This window comes from Hypanus sabinus, chromosome 22 (assembly GCF_030144855.1).
Source record: "Hypanus sabinus isolate sHypSab1 chromosome 22, sHypSab1.hap1, whole genome shotgun sequence".
In the NCBI taxonomy this organism is placed as follows: Eukaryota; Metazoa; Chordata; class Chondrichthyes; order Myliobatiformes; family Dasyatidae; genus Hypanus; species Hypanus sabinus.
The window spans coordinates 43,807,002-43,829,996 of NC_082727.1; the positions used below are offsets into that span (position 1 = coordinate 43,807,002).

Below are 22,995 nucleotides of genomic sequence, written 5' to 3' on the forward strand. Positions count from 1 at the left end.
GCAACGGTGAGAAGAGAACTTGGCCTGGGCGGTGGGGCCCTTGATGATGGATGCTGCTTTCCTGCAACAGTGTTTCATATAGTTGTGCTCAGTGGTGGGGAGGGCTTTACTTGCAGTGGACTGTGTCATATCCACTACTTTTTGTAGGATAGTCCATTCAAGGGCATTAGTGTTTCCATACCAGGCTGTGATGCAGGCAGTCAATATTCTCTCTACTGTACATCTATAGAGGTCTGTCAATGTTTTAGGTGCCATGCTGAATCTCTGTAAACTCCAAAGAAAGTAGAGGTGCTGCCATGCTTTCTCTGTAATTGCACTGACATGCTGGCTCCAGTGCAGGTCCTCAAGATTATAACACCAAAGCATTTTAAATTGCTAATCCTCTCCACCTCTGATGAGGACTGGCTCATGGACCTCTGGTTTTCTTCCCCTGAAGTCAATAATCAGATCCTTGCTCCTGCTGACATTGAGTGAGAGGTTGTTGTTATGGCACCACTCAACCAGATTTTCAATCTCCCTCCTATATTGTGATTCATCACCACCTCTGATTTGGCCTACAACAGTAGTGTTCTCATCAAGCTTGATTATGGCATTGGAGGCTGCAGTGGGAGCACTGAATAAGCATGAAGTGAGTAGAGCGGGGGCTAAGCACACAGTCTTAGTGGGGCACTCTGACTGATGGAGATAGTGCAGGAGATCCACTGCATAAAGCAAACAATGAAGATCTCGATCATGCATCATCAACTTCAGAGTGAACATATGCTGCTTAACAGCATGCTGATAATGAAACAAGCAATGATGAACTAATAATTCAAGGTAATTGTAAATATTCAGCAGGCTGAATTAATAAAAGTCACGGAATTAAATTTTTTTAAAGCCTTTTGATCACTGGTGGGATCACCCTGTTACGGAGAGCAAAAGGTCTGCCTCTGGGCCGAGAGAATGTTACCCCAGTTTTCTGCTTTTTGAATATGGACTTGGACTATAGATGTTTTTTCAGTCCTATATTCTGTGTTGTCTGCCCGATCTTTCTCATTTTTTGTGTATGGGGGGAGGGGGATTTGGGGCTGGATGTGCCTGTTCCATTTTTGTTTGAGGAGGAGGGATTTGGGGGTTGATAATCATGCTGCTGTTCTTTTCTTTCTTGGTCTCGTGGCTATCTGGAGAAGGAGGATTTCAGAGTTGGATACTTTAACAATAATTAAACTTTGAACCTTTGATCCTTCAAACCTTTGATCCTGAGAACCAGAACAAGTCTGTGATGCACCCTGGTCACCTTCAAAAGTCAATGCCTCAAAAAGGTGGATTGTTTGGTTATGGACATTCATCACCTAGGACATGCTCTCTTCTTTGCTACCATCAGGGAGGAGGTATAGAAGCCTGAAGACAGACTGAACATTTCAGCAACAGCTTCTTCCCCTCCACCATCAGATTTATGAATGGACAATCAACCCAGGAACATTACCTTAGTATTTTTTCCTCATTTTTGCACAATTTATTTAATAAATTATATCTATATTTCTTATTGTAATTTATAGTTTTATATATTATGTATTGAAATGTTCTGCTGCCACAAATCAACAAATTTCACAACATATGCCTGCTATATTAAACATGATTCTAATTCTACTTCAGATGTTGTCATCCTAATGAGTGAGCTAGAGATGAAGTAAAGACGCTGTCTCTACTCTGAATATCCATGATGTCCTAACAACAGTGAAGGAAGTCAAGGGTTTCACTTTGTGAGATTGCCACAAGTAAAAGGTCTTATTCCAGAACACAGGGTTTTTGTACTTCAATGATGAAAATGGCATCCATCTGTCTCAAAGAACAATGGGTGTCCACGAGGGGACAAGCGTGGGCTGAAGGTATGAAGATCTTTGGATGCCCTGTCATCAAGATCCCTCTTTCGGCCTCACCAATATAATCCAAAGGTAAGCTTATGAAGCAATACATTTGGCAGCAGCTTGGCTGCAGGAGCTGTCGGAAGGACATCCAGTGACATTCAGCTGCCTTTGGGGCTTCACTCCAGATTCTGGGTTTACTCCCATATCCTTCATCTCTCCTGAGACTGCCCACAAGGCAATGGGACTCCAGGGTGTATCCACACTCCAGAGGGCCTGCCTGCTCTGTGTGCAGGCAAAAGACATCCTCCCCATCCTCTGTAGTTCAGCCTGAGTCAGAAAGGATTTCCGTTTCCACGTGTTGCCAGCAAGGAAGTTCTACATGAGGCTTGATGTTGGAGAGGCTCTGTACTGGCAGGGAGAGATTTACACATTCAGCTCTCCTTTTTGCAAGGCTGCTAGCCAGCAGTGGAAAAGCGGAGAGCAAGAGTAACCAGCACTACCCACTACCACACCAGATGTGTCACTACAACCATTTAGCACACTACTTTAAGAATGAGATAATCAACTAATCAATACATTATTAAATAATTATCTCATTGGAAAAATTCTTGTGAAAATATCTTCATATAAAGCGGGTCATTAGTTTAAAAACCATGCCTTGCATTCACTGACATGGATATATATTTTCAGCCAAAACTGCAGCCTGGAAAATTTAATGATGTCGAGGCAGTTTTCAAGTAGCTAAACTGCTGAGGGTCTTTTTTGCAACTTTCTTTCTCATTTACAATTGAAACTTCAAGACGTTACCGTGGCTTTCATCCCTGTATTTCCTGAACATTTCTCATGAGGGAGGCTATGGGGAGCATTAAAATGGGGTAATGGAGTAATACCAGCTGTATTGCCCTACCATTGACCTAATACAGTCAATAGGGTTGAATGACATCCTTCTATGCAATGACCATTCTGAGGTAATTTCAACAAGCATGAAAACAGATCAGTCTCACTTCATATAAGTGGACTTCATTGAAGTCCTTCTTCATTAAACATAGTTACTACCCTCCTTCCACCACACCTTTCTGTTTTTATTTATAGATACACTGCAGAACAGGTCCTTCTGGCCCAATGAGCCTCACCACCCAGCAACCCATCTATTTAACCCTAGCCTAATCACTGGATGATTTACAATGACCAATTAACCTAATAACCATCAATCTTTGGGAGGAAACTGCAGCACCCAGAGGATTCCCATGTGATACAGACATCGCTGGAATTGAACCCTGAACTCCAGAATGCTTTGAGCTGTAATAGTTGTGCTAACTGCTACTCTACCATGGTGCCCTAGATTCTGGGGCGTTATTACAAATTCTTCAAGCCTAAGTTCCACACTCAGTCCAAAATGTAACACTTTAAACTGCTGCAGCAGATGCAAGTTCAAAAGAGCTGTCTGCATTTTTGAAGCAGGCATTTTTTATTTATATGATATAAGCAAAACTCACAGCTTCCAAATTCTAGACAAGGATAACCGAATATCTTTGTTGTGTGAAGGTATATTTCCTCACCAAATAGCATCATATCTGTAATCCCTTCATTTCAAACACTTATTGATCTAACTTGTATAATCCCTTGGGTCAACTTTGGAACTAAACCAAACTAATGGTGGATAAGTTGATGGAGAAGATCCTGAGAGGCAGGACTTATGAACATTTGGATTTGCATAATACAATTAGGAATAGTCAGCATGGCTTTGTCAAAGGCAGGTTGTTCCTTATGAGCCTGATTGAATTTTTTGAGGATGTGACTAAACACATTGATGAAGATAGAGCAGTAGATGTAGTGTGAATGGACTTCAGCAAGGCATTTGACAAGGTACCCCATGCAAGGCTTATTGAGAAAGTAAGGAGGCATAGGATCCAAGGGGACATTGTTTTGTGGATCCAGAACTGGCTTGCCCACACAAGGCAAAGGGTAGTTGTAGATAGGTCATATTCTGTACGGAGGTCAGTCACCAGTGGTATGCCTCAGGGATCTGTTCTGGGACCCCCTACTCTTTGTAATTTTAATAAATGACCTGGATGAGGAAGTGGAGGGATGGGTTAGTAAATTTGCTGATGACACAAAGGTTGGGGGTGTTGTGGATAGTGTGGACGGCTGTCAGAGGTTACAGTGGGACATTGATAGGATGATTCATTTTGGTAGCTCAAATATGATGGCAGAATATAGCATTGGCCTTCATTAATCATGGGATTGAGTTTAGGAGCCGAGAGGTAATGTTGCAGCCATATAGGACCCTGGTCAGACCCCACTTGGAGTATTGTGCTCAGTTCTGGTCACCTTACTATAGGAAGGATATGGAAACCATAGAAAGGGTGCAGAGGGGATTTACAAGGATGTTGCCTGGATTGGGGAGCATGCCTTATGAGAATAGGACCTGATAGAGGTGTACAAGATGATGAGAGGCATTGATCATGTGGATAGTCAGAGGCTTTCTCCCAGGGCTGAAGTGGCTAGCATGAGAGGGCACAGTTTTAAGGTGCTTGGAAGTAGGTACAGAGGAGATGTCAGGAGCAAGATGTTACGCAAAGAGTGGAGAGTGCGTGGAATGGGCTGCTGGTGACGGTGGTGGAAGCGGATATGATAGGGTCATTTAAGAGACTCCTGGACAGATACATGGAGCTCGGAAAAATAGAGGGCTTTGGGTAACCCTAGGTAATTTCTAAGGTTTAGCACAGCTTTGTAAACATTTCATGTTTAGCACAGCTTTGTAAGCCGAAGGGCCTGTATTGTGCTGTAGGTTTTCTATGTTTCTAATATCCTGGTAGTGCACAACGTATACAGTTCCTTAATTTAAAATAATAATTAAAAATCTGGAGCAAAGAAAAATTCTCACTTTCTGCTATCCGCATACCATAGCAGATGTCTGTATCATCCATGGGATGATTTAAAACAACAGATCTTATCTTCTTAAAATCTTTCTCCCAAATCTGCAGTCTCCATTGTCTAGAGCAGTGCATTCAGTTTCCCCTCAGATTGCAAAATATCCTTTATTATCATGATATTAACATCTTGAAACACCCACCCTTACATGTTTTGTGGGAAGCTTCACCAGCATCTTCTCTTGAGCTTTGGGGAAGGGAGGCAAAAGTCTATCAAACCAACCAGATTCCGAACATAGTTTTTTAGTTGCTTGTAATGCAAGGAATAGCCGATGCTTTCTTACAAGTTGACTTATAATATGGTAACAGAAAGAAGTTTGTTTTGTTTTCCGGAGTTTGCAGGAAATGCTGGAATTAATACATGGATCTATGGATATTTCCCCATACTCGGTGCTAATTAGTGCACGTGAATGTAGGAATCCTGAATCCTTGGCTCCTTTATGCCAGCCTACTTCTGACTACCTGTCTGGTAGTCTTTGACCAGCAACCAATCAGGAGATCAGAAGCTTGAGAGGACGGAATTTCACTCAGGTTCATTGGCTGAGTACAAAAGGCAGCGACTTGCAGCAGCTGTTTGGAGCTCGGACCAAAGCACTTGGGATTGATTAACAAGAACAAACTGAAGGAAGGCAGGGGCAAGTGGAGCGGCCATTGCTGGAGTTGAAAGAGTGGAGAATTTGAGGCTTTGGCTCTTCGAGACTTCAGCGAAGAGAGGCTCCAGTCTGCGAAGCCAAAAAGCAAAAGCTATAGGTAGAGGTATTTTCCCCTTCTTTCCATTTGCTCAGTCAGAACAGCAGAGATGCCAGGCAGGATAGTGGAATAGTCATCTTGCAGTCCCTCATGACTACATCTGCGAGAAGTGCATCCAGCTGCAGCTCCCAACAAACCGCGTTAAGGAGTTGGATCTGGAACTGGATGAACTCCAGATCATTCAGGAGGTTGAAGGGGTGAAAGATAGGATGTATAGAGAGGTAGTTACACCCAAGGGGCAGGACACAGGAAACTGGTTGACAGCTAGAAAAGGGAAAGGGAGTAAGGAGACAGTGCAGAGTACCCCTGTGGCCATCCCCCTCAACAACAGGTATATCACTTTGGATACTGTTGGGAGGGACAACGAGAGCAATGTCTCAGTGGTAGGGTCTCTTGCACTGAGTCTGAGTCAAAACGGAAGGGGGAGAAGAGGTGAGCTGCTGTGATAGGGTATTTGTTAGTTAGGGAAACAGAAAGGAGGTCCTCTTGGCAAAAACAAGATTCCCGGTTGTATGTTGCCTCCTAGGTGCCAGTGTCTGGGACATCTTGGATTGAGACCTCAGCATTCTTAAGCGGGAGGGTGAACAGCCAGAGGCTGTTGACATTGGTACGATGAGTGACGAGGTTATTGAAAGAAAGTTCAGGGAGATAGATGCTAAGTTAATGGGAAGGGCATCCAGGGTTGTGATATCAGGATTGCTACCCAGGCCACATGCTAGTGAGGCCAGTACTAGGAAGATTATACAGTTTAATAGGGGGCAAAGGAGTTGGTGTAGGACGGAGTACATAAGATCTTTGGATCATTGGGCACTCTTCCAGGGAAAGTGGGACCGGTACAGAAGAGACAATTTGCACCTGATCAGGAGGGGGACTAATGTCCGATTGGGAAGGTTTGCTAATGCTGCACGGTGGGGTTTAAACGAGAGTTGCAGGGGGATGGGAACCAGAGTGCCAGAGCAGTTAGTGGACAGGTTACTGAGACAGATATTGGTAAGACCTCAGATAAAGTCAGGAATTTAAAGGTTGAGCATGGTGCAAATACTGTTCTGAGCTATGTATACTTCAATGCAAGAGGTATCATAGGCAGATGAGCTCAGAGCATGGATCAATACCTGAAATTATAATATTATATCCATTAATGAGACTTGGTTGCAGGAGGGATGGGACTGGCAGCTCAATATTCTGGGATAACATTGCTTTACATGTGACAGTGTGGGAGCGATTAAAGGAGGAGGGGTGGTGTTACTAGTTGGGAAAATGTCACGGCTGTGCTCTGTCAGGATAGACTGGAGAACTTGTTTAGTGAAGCATTATGGATGGAACTGAGAAATAAGAAAGGTGCGATCACATAAATGGGACTTTATTATATACTACCCAACAGTCAGAGGAATTTAGATCAAATCCGCAGAGAGATCGCAGACTGTTGGAAGAAACGCAAGGTTGTTATAGAAGGTGATTTTAACGTTCCACATATTGACAAGGGATCCCACACTGTAAAAGGACTAGATGCTTCTCTGACTGGAGGCCTGTAACTAGAGGCACACCGCAGGGACTGGTGCTGGGTCTGTTGTTGTTTGTCATCTATATCAATAATATAGATGATAATTGATGCACCATCAATAACTCCCTGAGACATGAGGTGAGATATAGGCTTTTATTGACTGGAAGAAAGAACAAGCAGCAATTGACCACCATTGTACATCCTGGAGACTGAGGGCAGGGCTCAGGCCCCAATCGCCTTTATACCGGGGTCCGTGGGAGGAGCCACGGTCAGTGGGAGAAGCCACAGGAGCAGTCAGCCGGGGGGTGTGTCCAGACAGGTAGATGTAGTTCACCACAATAATGTAGTTAACTGGATCAGCAAATTACAGATGGCACCGAGATGGGGGGTGTAGTAGACAGTGAAGGCGGCTATCATGGCTGCAGAGATCCCTCATCAGCTAAGAGGAAAAAAATTGGCAGAGAAGTGGCAGGTGGAATTTAATGGAGGCAAGTGTGAGTACTGAAGATTGGATGTTATGTTGAAATTCTACAAGACGTTGGTGAGGCCTAATTTGGAATATTGCTTGCAGTTTTGGTCACCTACCTATATGAAAGATGTAAACAAGGTTGAAAGAGTACAGGAAATTTTACAAGGATTTTGCCAGGTCTGTAGGACCTGAGTTATAAGGAAAGATTGAACAGGTTAGGACTGTATTCATTAGAACATACAAGATCAAGAGGATATTTGATAGAGGTATACAACATTATGAAAGGTATAGATAGGGTAAATGGAAGCAGGCTCTTTCCATGAGGTTGAATGGGTCCACAATCAGAGGTCATGGGTTAAAGGTGAAAGGTGAGATGTTTAAGGGGAATAAGAGGGGAAAGTTCTTCACTCATAGGGTTGTGAGAGTGTGGAATGAGCTGCCAGCACAGCTGCTGCATGCAAGCTTGATTTTAATACTTAAGAGAGGTTTGGATAGGTACACGAATGGTAGACATATGGAGGGTTATGGTCCCGGTGCAGGTCAATGGGAGTAGGTAGTTTAAATGGTTTGGCATGAACTAGCTGTGCCAAACGGCCTGTTTCTGTGCTGAATTTCTGTGAATCTATGACTCATGGAGATGACTTGAGCGTCTGGTACTCAACGTTGGAGAGTCTGCTTTGAACACATCAGGTGACAATTTGCACAGAAGGAGCACTTTCATTCATTTGTATTGAAAGGAAAAGGTCAAAATTAGATTACTTACATATTTTCAAACTAATTGAGTTCAATTAAAGATGCTTAAATTTTTGTTTCTAAATTGTTCAAATAGTATTTTTAAATTATTGTAATTATTAAGTCAATTTTTTGAGTATTTCTGAATGTCAGAGATATTCAAAAAACACTCAAAGTTTGGTTAGCTTTACATTTGGCTAAGTCTGGGAGTGTTAGTTAGCCCTCAATTAATACTTCTCAAATGTTTAATAAGTTGGACTTGTTCACATGATGCACAGAACTTCCACACTCAAGCAGGGTCTAACCACTGAATATCAAACTAACACTTTATTAGGTGTTGATCCTAAATACATAAGAAAAGACACATCACATTCATCTGTAGCAAAAGCAAAAACATTTCAGCTAGTAGGTTATCTTGGGCCATTAACATACTGTAGTCACACTCTACAGCTGTCACACAAAAATGTGAACTAATGGTCCAGTGAATACAGAATTTCACCTGCTCAGAACGTTACAATTGTCCCTCGATTCCAATAGGTTCACTCTATTAGTAATTTTAAGATTTTGAGATTTTTTAGCTCCAATAATAGAGAAAGCTGCACCACAAATTTGTTTCTGTACATCAAATCGCCACCCTTATCCGATGACAAGATTCAGCATGTCAATTCTGCGAATGAAGTTTCCTTCTGAGCTGGAACAAAAGTACATGTTGATATCTATTACTGTGTCATACTTAATACTTCTCTAGATGAATATGTGCAGTGATAACAATAACAGATGTCTGGGATGGTGAGATTATTTCAGCACTCACTAAACATGAAATTAAAATGTATCCTTGCATTACTGGTTAAAGAACCATTCCTGATTTGTCCTCCTCTGGGAAAAAGTAATCATTTTGGATGACTAATCATATGCAGGAAGTGTTCAATTATAATTGGCTAATCATATTTGACCCCATCGTTACTCGGCAAGTTTCAAGCTGTAATAGCATCACGCTAACCTCTACTATGAATATGTTAGCATCATCCCTGATAAAGATGGCAGAGTTTATCATCAAAACATCCAGTGAAATTGATACCTGTACCTGACTGGAAGCCCAAGAAGAGTTTATTCATGTTGGCATGCCTCCTATATGAACATTTATGTGGGCTCCATTTCAGATACCCTTGAATTGCCTTCTTAGACAGTGAGTTTTGGGTGAAGACAACAGAAGATCCTCAACTACACTCTCTCATACTCCTCCTCTGCTCTTGAAAATCAATGATGTCCAACATGGCCTCTGACAAAGGAAGCAAGCACTTAACAGTGAGATTTCTGCCTGAGTGAGTCTTTCCCAGTATCATCTTTTTTTATGAGCCATCAGCTTAAAAATCAGCTAATGAAAGATGAGTAAATTAATTCTCCTTTGCACTAAAATGTGTTTTGTCTTATGGTTATAACATAAGCCATTCAGCCCATTGGATCTATTCTGGCCCCCAAGGTATCAATAACATTCCTCCTCCTATTTCATTGTACTGCTATAACTTTTTTCCTCTCACATTCCCCTTTGACTTGTTTTGCCATTAACTTACACTGAAGGATGAGCTTTAGAGCAACCTAACCTACCACCATGTCTTTGTGAAGCTGAAGGAAACTGGAAGGTCCTGGGGCAAATGTTCACTGCCACGGAAAGTGTGTGCAAATACCACACAAACTGATTCCAAAGTCAGGATTGAACACAGATCTGTTGAGTTAGGAGGCAAAAAGCCTTGAAAGAATAGCTTAAAACTATTGGCAGAACCACTCCTGAAGTCAAAAATCAGAAGCAAACTAAAAAGTCAGTCTTTTCCTTTCTGTGCAGCTTGGCTGACTTGCCAATTATCTATAGGCTGAATTACACATCTTCTCCCAGACCTATAACTCTCACCACCTAAAAAAGGCAAGGCCAATAGATGCATCGTAGCATTGCCAACAACCTCCTGTGACAAAGTCTAATTCTATCTGCAGTTGGAAGGTCTTATTATTGGCAGGTCAAAATCAATATAACACCTACCTTGAATCCTTGTCAAAACATCTTGACTAAATAACGTACAGCTCCAGTAGTGTACTGTAACTTAAGGACAACTTGAGAATGATCCATATCTGTCTATCATGCTGGCATTTCTCAAGCCAGTAGACTGAATGTTTAAATGTTTCCAGAGCAAATAGGGACAATCTCAAATCTTTCACGTATACTTGCAAACTTCTGTTGAACAGCTGTCCTTTCTCACAAGTGTCAGAGGCTGGATAATTGCCTTAAAGCAAGGTCTCGAACCAAAACATTGTGTAACTCTTTGCCACCGCAGATGCTGCCTGACCTGCTGAACTCCTTTGGCAGCTCAGTTCTAGCATCATTAGCTTGCAGACGGAATGCTGTGCTGTCCCTACAGAGATGTTATTAACATTACTATCACCAGGTTGGAAAGAGCTAGAGACATTGAAATATACAAGCAGAGTGAACTTACTTCCGCTGGTATAATCAGATCACCATGATGGTATTAGATAGTGGAGTTGCATCAAGGGACTGAGTGGCCAACTCCTGATTCTAGTTCTTCTTTTGTGTTGTCAGTCTTTAGTCATTGTAAAAGACATAAGTTAATGTGCTCCTCACCTAGCACAGAGTATACTTTCTCATAAATGTCACTGGAGAACAAATTGTGAGAACCATTGCTGATCTTTCCAGTCCTGAATTCAAAACCATCCTAAGGCACTCAGGTTAAACTCAATTCACTCAGCATTGCACACATTATAACAAGAGTCCAAAGCCCCACAGCAAAATGAAATTACTATTGGGATAACAAATCAAAATGTTTCAGTGAAGATGATCAATATAACCAGATACTCACATATTTTTTCCTTCTATAATTCATATAGAACATGTTCTACTCAGGACAAAAGCCTTTGCATAAACCTTTCTTCTGAGGAAATGGAAGATAGAGTAATTTTTTTAATATTGGGACTGAAAATGCCACTATTATGTTAAATAAAATGTGATAAACTTGAGCTGTGCTGGCTTTACCATTCTGTGACAAAAATATAAGGAATGTCATGTGACAATCTGAATATTATGAGAGGGTGAATAAATTCTGTTGTTAAAAAAAAATATTTTACAGTTCAAACACGAGGAAATCTGCAGATGCTGGAAATTCAAACAACACACAAAAAATGCTGGTGGAACACAGCAGGCCAGGCAGCATCTATAGGGAGAAGCGCTGTTGACGTTTCAGGATGAAGGGTCTCGGCCCGAAACGTCGACAGCGCTTCTCCCTATAGATGCTGCCTGGCCTGCTGTGTTCCACCAGCATTTTGTGTGTGTTGTTCTTTTACAGTTCATAGCTTAAGTCTGTCTGTAACTTGGAAACAAAACTGTAGATCATCCATGGAATACAAAGTTTCAAATTCTTATCTATCAACTAAGCTCAGGAAAAATGTAACAATTGCAAGTTAACATACATTTTTCCTAATACTTTCAATAGTGAATGTGTTTCAGTAACAGACTTACCAGTTAGGTTCACATGTGGTGCCAATTGGACTAACTGTGTAACTGCTCCAGCCGAAGGTGGGTGGGATGGTCCAGATGAAAGAAAACACCCAAATGAAGACAATGCCAAGGGCAGCGTGCTTTCCTTGCAAACGAACATTACCCAATGGTCGGCAGATCACAAAATACCGCTCAAAGGCTAACACTGCCAATGACCAAAGTGCCACAATCCCTGAAAAACAGACACAGAACCCTAATAATCACATCTGTAATTTCTATTTATGTAATTGTGTTCACACAAGTATACAAAGTATCTAAAGTATACCATCCATACAACATTCCATTGCTATGTAGACTTTTAATCAAATAGTGTCTTTCAAGCATGTTAAACAATTTTTTGTTCAATCATCCCTTACTATGGTACATAAATATCTCCAACCGAAATGCAGTAAAAGAATTTATTCATAACTGGAACCAAGATAAATAGGTGATTTACAAAAAATTATAAATAATCTCACTGATATAAAAGGTTCTGAGGATCACACACAAAATGCTGGAGGAACTCAGCAAGTCCAGCAGCATCTATGGACGGGAGTAAACAGTCAAAGTTTCAGGCTGAGACCCTTCATCATCAGGATTCACTGGGATTAAGGGTCTCGGCCCAAAACATCGATTGTTTCTTCCCCTCTATAGATGCTGTCTGCATTGCTGAATTCCTCTAGCATTTTGTGTGTGTTGCTCTCTGTAGGTACAATCTTTTTAGTTCAATAGATCCACTTAATCCAAACTAATAATCTCAGTAGATGAAAAGTTGTGTTACTTAATAAATAAATAACGTTCTCAATAAATATGACTCACCAGCTAGACTCCTCTCTCCACCCATGCAGTCACCGGTGGAAATGTTTTTGATTTAGAATTTCCTTATCAAGCCATCATCTACCAGCTTCACCTCCTGTCCTGATAAGACTATTAAATCCTAAGCATCAGAAATCATTTTAGGAAGGTAAATGAGATGCTTTGTCAGCAAGCGTCTCTTTGAATATATGAGGCTTTCACATTGAACCACAGTGAATAACAATGCGTAACATAATTTATTGAATTTGCCAGATCAATCTGCAGGGAATATCAGAAATGACTGCTCCTCATTTACAAGTCCAAAACTGAACAAGTTGAAATTCCTACTGCAAATATTCATCAATATCATTCAATGTAAGTAGGTTATTTGATGAAACACTCAACAAAATGTTCCTTCAATAAATATTATCAAGAATATTGCACACTAACATAAATAATTCTCAGTGATTGATGGCATAGAAACAATTCTTGATATTTTCTGCTCATACTCTCCTGAGGTCTGAGGTTCCCACCTGCTTTAAGAAGGTCACAATCAAAAAGAGCAAGGTAACATGTCTTTCCACTATGATGACTTGATGGCTCTGAGATCCACCATCATGAAACGCTTCAGGAGACTGCTCATGACACTCATCAGCTCCAGCCTCCTAGCCAAAACCGACCCACTGCAAAATGCCAGAAGAGGACTGGAGTGAGTTGCTCGTGGTGGGATCGGTCCAAGGATCTTCTGCTAATTTGTGTTTTTAGATGATGTCATCAAAAGGCAAATCATAGATGAGAAAAGGGGGAAAGCCAAAACTAGATAAATGAAAAGCTCCTGAATTAAAGATGTGGGAGTGGAGAATTTACCATTTGCATGATTTTCAATGCATATGATTCTTTTCTGAAGACCGGTTAGTCAACCCAGTGAAGGGTAACCTTCCAGGAGGAGAGCCAAGGAGAGATTTTGGAAGAGAATGATTTGCTCCACCAAGTCAAAGGCTGCAAATCCAAACTGATTGAGTTGCCACTCTAAACTTTGAACCCCTCTCAGCAAATAAGGCTGCAGCTGCTTCTTTTACCTGAACGATCACAGAATCTAAATGAAAAGGAATTCATTGGAATGGAGGAAAGGGATACGGGTCAAATGTGGGCAAATAGATGAGTATTCTTGATTGGTATGAATGAGTTGGGCTGAAGGTCCTGTTGCCATGCTGTATTGTTCTCATTCATTGACCAAGTAGGAATAGCTGAATGTCCTATTCTACTTCCCACACTCCGGAGATTTTGATAACGCCTGGGCCCTCTAAGCATGTTTCCAGCCATTATTCAGGGACATGATTTGAATAAAGTGTCTTTCCACTTGTGAAAGGGTTGAAAATGTTTAAGTTTTTGCTAAGACCTGAAAGAAATTGAAAATTGAGCCGTTATCTTCAGGTAAGGTTGGAAGATCGTTTAACTGGTTAACAGTACACTGATGAACAACAGCAGATGTGAAAGCAGGTACCTGGAGTAGTGCTTACCATCTTGGCTAAGAACTGTAAGAATTAGGAGCAGCAGTAGTAAATCATTGATACTTTGAGCCAACCTTTTATTGAGATCTTGGTTGATCTCCCACCTCAGTGCTATTTCCTAAACTATCACTATATAACTGCATTTTCTGTATATCCAGAACCCAATCTGTTTCTATTTCGAATGAACTCTGACTGAATTTCTTAAGTCTTCTAGAGTTGAGAATTGCAAAGAGTCACCATCCTCTGAAATATGAAATTTCTGTTCCTCTTGACCCAAATGGCCTAGGTTTCAATGAAATCAATTCTCTAGCCATTTTTTTTTCCTAATTAATCCCTTCACCTATTAGCTTTCAGTGACTTGTGAACAAGGACACTCAGGTCTTTTTGATCATCTACAGTTCCACCACATAACAAATACTCTGCTTTTCGGTTCATACACCAAACCGAAAAACCTTACATTTCATCACATCATTCCACCAACTTTATTCTCACACACACACACTTCAGCTTATACATGTACCTTTCAAATTGTCCACCTTCCTCATAATCCCATCTAATTCTGTATCCTCAGAACACACAAGTGAAATAAAAAGGGAATCAATTGGATGTTGTAAAAAAACTGGCTGAATTTATATTAGCTATGTACTTCTGAAATCTCAAAGGCTGTTTCACTAAATTATAAAGTTTTATGTCAAGTGTTGACAAAAAGTTGTTTTGTCACAGTGAGCTCATGGAGGACTGGACCCAGGTGCGGAGAAATGGCAGGATCTCCAAGAAGTGAGAGAAACAAGAGTCTAATGTTGGAATCAGAGCCTTGGAGGAGGGACTGAGCAACACCATGGGGTAATTTGTCCTCTCAAACACAAACCTGCTCACAGGAGCTGCAGACGGCAGGCTCATGTCTCAAACCAGGAGCAGAGGAAAGGCAGGATCCCCGAGAAGAGATAGAAACAAGAAATTAAACATTGGAATACCAACGGAGCCCCAGAGGAGCAACTGAACACCACCACAAGACAATTCATTCTGTCCAACACAATGATCCCCTTGCGGCACTGAATGGGAGACCACTTTAAATGATTATAGACTGCAGGAAACATGCCGGCCACAATTAACTTGACAAGGTTAATCCAAAAACACAAAACTTAACAACTTTAGTTAAGATACTGATTAGGAAATACAGGTGCTCAAAAACCCCAGAAACTCAACAATCTACGGTAAGCCATAAGGGCCATGACATGTTGTGGTACATTGGGAAGCACACCAAAATACTGTCCAATCCTACTCATTATTTTTCACCTAGCAATTTTAAGACGAGTGTTGTTTAAGGTAGGGGCATAATAAAAGCAAAGCTTAAATAGAGTACATCAACAGTCATGAACAGCAGTGAACGAAGCGGAGAATCTGCTGATGAGTAGGAGACAGTGAGCAGCCAGGAGGTCTGATAGCTTGACAGAGAACATTAACAGTTTTGGGCTTTTTTTTTCCTGATTTCCTCTTCCCCAAAGACACTGTTTTCTGCTGTCCTCCTCAATATTTCCAGCTTCAAATCCTGACTTTCCATTCTAGTTTGTTGCTTTCCAGACTTCTACAATCGTTCACGCTTACTGTCACATACAAATAGAGTGCATTTATAGTGATCACTGGTCGCTAGTTTCTAGGGCTTGTACAATTTACTTCACACTTCTAGGATCCATCTCCTATCAATTCCAGAATCTTAAACTGCTTGCACCACCACCGTCCTTCCCGTTCCCGAATCACAGCACTTACTCCCAGACCAGTTCCCATCTTGGCAACTAACTTTAATATATCAACTCTGTAACATCCAAGTCACATCATGAACAGTACCGCTAAAGATTTTAATTACTTGCAGACTGACTGCTCTTAAAGTCAGCAAATATTTCATTGTTCCATCCAAATATTTGCCAGCAAAAATGAACAAAGATTACCATGTGCACAGCAATCCATGCCCAAATACTGCCAGGAAAGGATGAAGATTAGTTTTATTCACATTGAAACCATTGCAAATACTTTGTTCTCTCAATCAATTCAGAAAAGTCACTTTGAATATCAGCAAGCTCCCTAACAGTTTTTTCTTTTGGCTGAAAAGTCTTCCAGCATCAGTTAACTGAATTGCCACAACCTAGGCTAATTACTCAAACTCTGATACCATTACAGTTCCTTAAGGTTGTCAGAGCTGGGGATGGTAGTGGGGATAAGCTTCCAGTAATGATTAAATGTTCCCAATGGTGTGTGCCTCAAATAGCCTCTGACAACCAGGTCCAGCCACTGGCCTTCACATGTGGCTTAGCTACTAAGCCCGGCAGACCTGTTTCTATTGACAGGAGAAAGGGAAAAGCCAGGTTACTGGCACCTTAAAACCCGTCACTTTGGGCAGATGGGGTCGTCTCGTCTCGTCATGGTTTGCAACTCATCTAGAAAGAAAATTCTGATCTCACACCTCATCTGCCTTGCTATACCCACTCAAGGGGGCTTCAGGTGTAATCTCAGAAGAAATATCCAAAGCTGAAGTCCCTAAGGCAGTCCCAGACCGAGTTCAATAATGACTGGCAACTCCTGTGGCGCCACTGATGCCGAACTGTATCGGTCTCTGTCATTCCTTTAGACTCCTCAGCTGCGTGGAGAGGGGGAGCTTGGTGCAAGGGCAGCAGCTTGCTCTCCATAAAACGCTGTCCTGGTTTGCACATTATGTAGACAGTTGGCAAGTGACGTCCATGGTCACTTTTTGTTTCCTTTAGTCAAATTAAAAATTATAAAGCTAAAGCATTTAATTGCATATGGTGTACTGTCTAATATTTTGTGGTGCTGATTTGTAACAGGGGAACTGATCACAACAGGAGGTTTTGGACCTCAGATTCCACATGTTTGGCGGGGCCAGAGACTGTCTTCCCTGGACTAACGCCGCCGGCCGAACCTAAGGGTCACACACATTTTGAGTTCACTTAGTCCTTTTATTCTTTTATAGGAAGTGGAGGCGGAGGAACGGGTGGAAAACTGATTCACCTGAATTGAGGTCGTATTAGCTTGAAGGAGAATTTGGATAAACTTAGATTTCTCTCTCTGGAGTGAGCTCACAGATGTGTAAAAGAGCGTAGATAGGGAAGATAGTCAGCGTCATTTTCCCAGAGTGGAAATGTTAAATACTAGAAAGCCTAAGTTGAAGGCTGAGGGGTAAAGTTTAAAGGAGAGTTGTGAGGGAGTTTTTTTCTTCTTATTAAACAGAGCGTCAGTTATCTGGAATGCGCAGGCACATTAAGAACTATTCTTAAAGATAGGTGCAGTATATTGCAAAATCTGAAAATATTCCAAAAAGCTTTACATCTAATGAAGAACGTTTGAAGGGGTGCAATGTAGGGAATGTGCCTGTCCATTTGTGCTTAGGAAGTCCATCAGTTAATAATGTGAGAAGAGCAGAGAATTTTGTGGTGATATTGATTAAAGAAGAAAGGTTTGGGACTTGTAGAGAGCTCCACTACTCTTGCTAAAAATAGTGCTGTGGGATCCTTCATGCCCATCTGGGTGGCATCCCAGCTGTGATCGCGTACTTGACAATGGAGCCCTCTGTGGTGCTGCACTGGAGCATGAATACAAGAGATTCTACAGTTGCTGGAAATTCAGAGTAGGCCACACGAAACTCAGCATCTATGAAGGGGAATGAATACTCAATGCTTCTAACTGAGCAGGAGTGTGAGACTAGCTTTTAATGGCTTGACTGCAGAGTCCTGGAGACTGAGGAAGGGGCTGTGCCTCCAATTGCCTTTATACCGGGGTCTGTGGGAGGAGCCACAGGAGCAGTCAGCGGGTGGGGGGGGGGGGGGCCTGTCCAGACAGGCATATGTAGTTCACTACACCAAGCTAGATATTTCACACCTCTGACCATCTGTCCGTCAGGCAGGGACAACATGGGATGTCCTAGAGGCCTTGAGTGAGAAGGGGAAAATGGAACACCATAGGAGATTCCACAATCTGACCCCCATTCCAATTTCCTTTCACCATATCTCCTTACCTACCCATCACCTCCTCTGGTACTCCTCATACCTTTTCTCATTTCCATGGCCTTCTGGACTCTCCTACCAGATTCCCCCTTCTCCAGCCCTATATCTCTTTCACCAATCAACTTCCCAGCTTTCTACTTCACCCCTCTCTCCCGGCTCCCAATTTCACCTATCTCCTTGTGTTCCTCCCAATCCCTTCTTCTTACTGACTCCTCATCTTTTTCTCTCCAGTCCTGATGAAGTGCCTCAGTCCAAAACATCGACTGTACTCTTTTCCATAGATGCGTGCGTGCGTGCGTGCGCATGTGCGTGTTTGTTTTTTTTTGCTCGCTTGGATTTCCAGCATCTGCAGATTTTCTTTTCTTTGTCAACATTATTTGGCAGAATGTTTCATTGCCAGAGCTCACAATCACCAAGGCTCCTCCTAGCTCAGAGTGAGAGGGACCCTTCCGATCTGATTCAATGCCATCCTGTGCCAGCTTCGAGATGGATGTGGTGCGGATAAGATGATCATCTACCTCCTCATGGAAGATGTTTCCAAAGATTGTCCAGAGTGGGATGCAGTAGTCCTTGAGCAACTGTGTAACACAATCCTCTGTGATACATCAGCTCTTCCCAGCGAGGCATGCCAAGGTAAACATCACCTGCTGTTGGAAGATCATCAACCCTATGTATGACACACTTTGCTCTGCCCTAAACTTGCTGGACTTCCAGTGGAAGGAGATATCCACAAATGAATGCCATATTCCAAGTCGATGGATTGGATGCAGAGAGACGTAACGAACTTTGGTGCAGCCACTGCCCAGACTCAGTGAACATGGACCACAGTCAAAGGTTCCGCTACCATTGTTTATTGATGGGCTGGGACTTGTGTGCAACCTTCTCAAATATTTCACCATTGTGTTGCTTAAGGAGGAAGCTTGAGTGGTGTTAATGCATTGTAATGAAATGTGGTGAATTAAGTATAGATAAAGATTAGTCTTGATTGGATTAATTGCATACATGAAGAATAAATTATATTTTTTAAAAAAGATAGTTTCACTACAAAACACTGCGCATCCTGATGATTCCGTTTAAAGGTTATCATACTGAATGCTCACTTTCCTTCAGCATTTTCTGTTGTTGACAGATGGAAGTGAGGAGGTGTACAGATACAAAGTAGGTTGGCTGTTGAGTAGTGTCCACAAACACCCTTGCTCTTAGACCCAGACCAAGGATTTGGTTGTGGACTTGAGGAAGGGGTCAGGAGAACACAAACCAGTTCTCTTTGTGGAAAGAGTCAGCAGCTTCAAGTTTCTGGTCATCAACATCTCAGCGGATCAATCTTGGGCTCAATACATTGATGCAATCATGAAGACAACACGCCAGTGACTATACTTCATTCGGACTTTGGAGAGATTTGGCACGTCACCAAAGACTAGCAAATGTTTACAGGTATTTTGCGGAGAGTATACTGACCTGGTTGCATCACAGCCAGGTATGGAGGCTCGCATTCACAGGATGACAGGAGAGTGCATTTCACGCAGGCACAACCCTCCCCACCATCGAGACAACTTCAAAGCGCAGTGCCTCAAAAAGGCAGCGTCCATCTGGGACGTGCCCTCTTCTCATTATTAAAAAGGAGGTGCAGGAGCCTGACGACCCACACTGAGCTTTTTCCCTTCTGCCATCAGATTTCTCAATGATCCACGAACCCATGAACACTGTCAGAATCAGAATCAGGCTTATTATCACCGGCACGTGACGCGAAATTTGTGAACTTAGCAGCAGCTCAGTGCAATACATAATCCAGCAGAGAAAAATAATAAATAAAATAAAAATAAAAATAATACCGCTTTTGCACTGCAGCATTTATTTATTTCAGTTCTGTAACTAGTAGTAAAAGTTGTCTTGCACAGTTCTGCTGCCACAAATTTTACTGCATATTTCAGTGATAATAAAGCTGGTACTGATTTTCTGTTTCTCCTTACAATCCAATGATCAGGTAATATTCGTCTTATTTTGCTTTAACTAATTAAGGTTTTTTTTAAAAGCAGAGTAGGGTCAGATGACATGCGGCGGCGGTGAGAGAGAGAGCAGGAGGGCGCGTTGAAATCCGGGCTGGGTTGGTAGCTGGGCGCTCCCGTGTTCGCTTGGTGCCGTCCTCTGGTGTTCGCTGGATGGAAGAACATGCTAGACCAGGTCAATTTACACTTGCCCCTCAGGGATTTGGGCTATACATTTTTTCTCTTTGTGGCTGTATGTTTTCTCAAACCGTAACCATATGTGCTATGTGCAGTGTGCTGTGTGCGTTGGTGATGTATTTGGTACCTTGACCCCGGAGGAAGGCCGTTTGCGTTAGGCTACATTCACGAATGGTTGAATGGCAAATAAGCTTGAACTTCATCTCTGAGCGTCACTCCACCCAAGCTACAATAAAAAGGTAGTATGAAGATTATTTGCATTACTGCTTTCACGGGATGACAGCCTTATAGTGTTGCACGTCTGTGATTTTGATCCTACAAAGCTCCCTCACCTGCTGTACACGAGTCAAATTGCAATTGCAACGAACTGTTAGCAGGAAGCTGGCTCTTGTGCATTGGAAGAATGAAGTTCCCATTCTCCCCCGCGGACTAATATTTCGTTCTACTTCCACTCTCAGCTGAGGTACATCCAGTGTCTGCGTTTGCCCGATTAAAACGGCTTCTCCTCGCTATCAAGCCAAAACGGCTCGGCGTTCAAACTAAAGGCTAGTAGAAAGTTGACTTCAATTCTACATCGCCCCCGTCGGGTTTTCCTCTGCTCTGGCGGTAAAAGCGAAAGTCCGCCCGGATGGTTTTGGGACACAAATTTTATATTTCGGCCCTTTGTTTCAGCGTCTCTGGGAGCACTAGTTTACAGGACGCGCTTACGTTTCCGAGAGCATCTTCTGTCGGTGAAACTTGGCTTGACGGAAAAGGGGTGGAGATTTGAATCGGTCTCAATAACTACGAAGAAGGACCGATGCAAAGCTCAGAATTAGCCACTATAGCAGCAGACAGTTCTGAAATGCCGGCTTCATCCTTCCCTTTGACTGCAAGAACAGATTCATTCTCTGACTGTAGTATGTTCCAAGCGAGGTTTTCCCTCACTCCATGTTTAATAAACACACGCCTAGCTTCAGGTCGGCGCACATTTCGCTGCAGATTTGAAGCCTTCCCTCCGCGCTCTGCGACGAAACGCGAGCTCTGCACTAAGTTTTTCAACTTGAAACTGAGGAGGGAGCAAAGGGCTTGCGTTTCATATTTCGGAGGCATGTCGGGGATTAACAACTGCTAAAATCGATCAGATGATGCATTCTTAATAAACTTCTGTTGAAAATGCTTGGACTCCCAGAGATCCGCAATAGGTCATTATTCCTACTTAACCTGCTACAGGAATGCTGTATTTTCACTGCAAATGCCCCGTGACAGAGGCAGAGAGCACTAATCTTCAATCAAGTAATACAATCAGGCGAATAGAAATGTCCGTATAACGTACGTTAAATTCCCAACATAATTACTCACTATTTTCTTCCCGTTACCTTTACCTATAACAGTTGACAGCCACCTTACTTGATACAAGAAATAAAGCTGACGCCTAGTATCTTCAAAAAGAAATGTGACTTACCAAAAAAAGTTACGGAAAATCCTTCTAAAACACACGCCCATTCTCCCAGGACGAAATATCCATACAAGTTGGTGACAAAGCTCAGAGTCCCGCCGATAGTCGAGACGAGGAAATCAGCCAGGGATAAGTTGAGAATGATGAAATTCAGAGGCTGCCTCAGCTGCTTATATTTGTACGTCACCAACAAAACGGTGAAGTTCTCAGAAAGTGATAAAAATGTCACGAAAAACATTAAAGTCGCCAGAAGTTTGAAGTTCCAGGGTTCGATGGTGTTCAGGGGGCCACTGAACGGGTCTGCTGGTGGGGAGATCGTGTTAGAGGGCAGCGTTGCGTTCACTATACTTCCCCAAGAGGAATTCATCCTTTACGCACGCAGTTGGAGAAATTCGCCTTCAGCAACCACCAATCACTACCGGCTTGTTAATATTGACCAAACCTCAGCCCCAGTGAACAAACGAATAATATATATAAACTATAGATTATTTGTTCCTTGCCTACTTCTCTGTTTAAAATGCGCCTGGAGTTCTGCGCAATTAGTTAAACTATCTCCAGGCAGCAAACATCTGACAGCATAGTCCTTGTCTGAAAAGGGAGGGGTACGAGGACCCCTTTTATACTGAAATCGATGGCTTGAAGTTACAATGTGCACTACTGGAACGTAAAAGGGACTACTTATGTTGGACCTGGAAACGATGAGCTCCCTCAACAAAGTTTCGTAAATCTCAAGTAAATTGTCAAGATGTTTTTTCTTAAAGAGGAGACACTAAACATTTGAGCATTCAGGTTTGCTGTAACATCATGTCGCATTACCAAAAAAAAAAGATAAAGCAAAAATGTAGTGTTTACTATCAACCCAGAGATCCGTCTCAAAGGGGAAATCGACCAAGGTTCTGGGTGATTTGGGAGGGAATCGGTAACGGAAGTTTATCACAACAGGCTTTAAATCGGTCCGGTGGACGGAACGCTACGTACATCCAAATCAGAAGACAGGCGGGAGAATCATATTTCGCTAGTATTACATTCCCAGCTGTAATTCCCAGAGCAATTTCAGTTCGGCTGCAACACAGTTCTGATAACATTTAATGACATTTAACGACGTGTAAATGGGTTTGAATTATATTCCATCTCCTATACAGAACTTGGGCAAATATGTGTTTATCTAGGGTGCCTAAGACTTTTGCACAGAACTGTAGTGATTTTATGTATTGCACTGTACTGCTGCCGCAAAAAACTCATTTCGTGACATAACAGAGTGATGATAAACCCGACTGCGATACGA

The 22,995-nt window shown here is 42.2% G+C and overlaps 1 protein-coding gene across 1 annotated transcript in view; it reads right to left on the reverse strand.

Annotated features, from left to right (window-relative positions):
• Window positions 1-22,026, reverse strand: part of valopa (vertebrate ancient long opsin a) — a 34,002-nt gene extending 11,976 nt beyond the window's left edge. The window contains exons 1-2 of the mRNA XM_059947996.1: window positions 21,717-22,026; window positions 11,753-11,963 (exon numbers count right to left, since the gene is read on the reverse strand). Of these exons, the coding sequence (XP_059803979.1) occupies window positions 11,753-11,963; window positions 21,717-21,948 (443 nt within the window). The 5' untranslated portion in view covers window positions 21,949-22,026. The remainder of the gene's footprint in view (window positions 1-11,752; window positions 11,964-21,716) is intronic.
• Window positions 22,027-22,995: the final 969 nt, after the last annotated feature.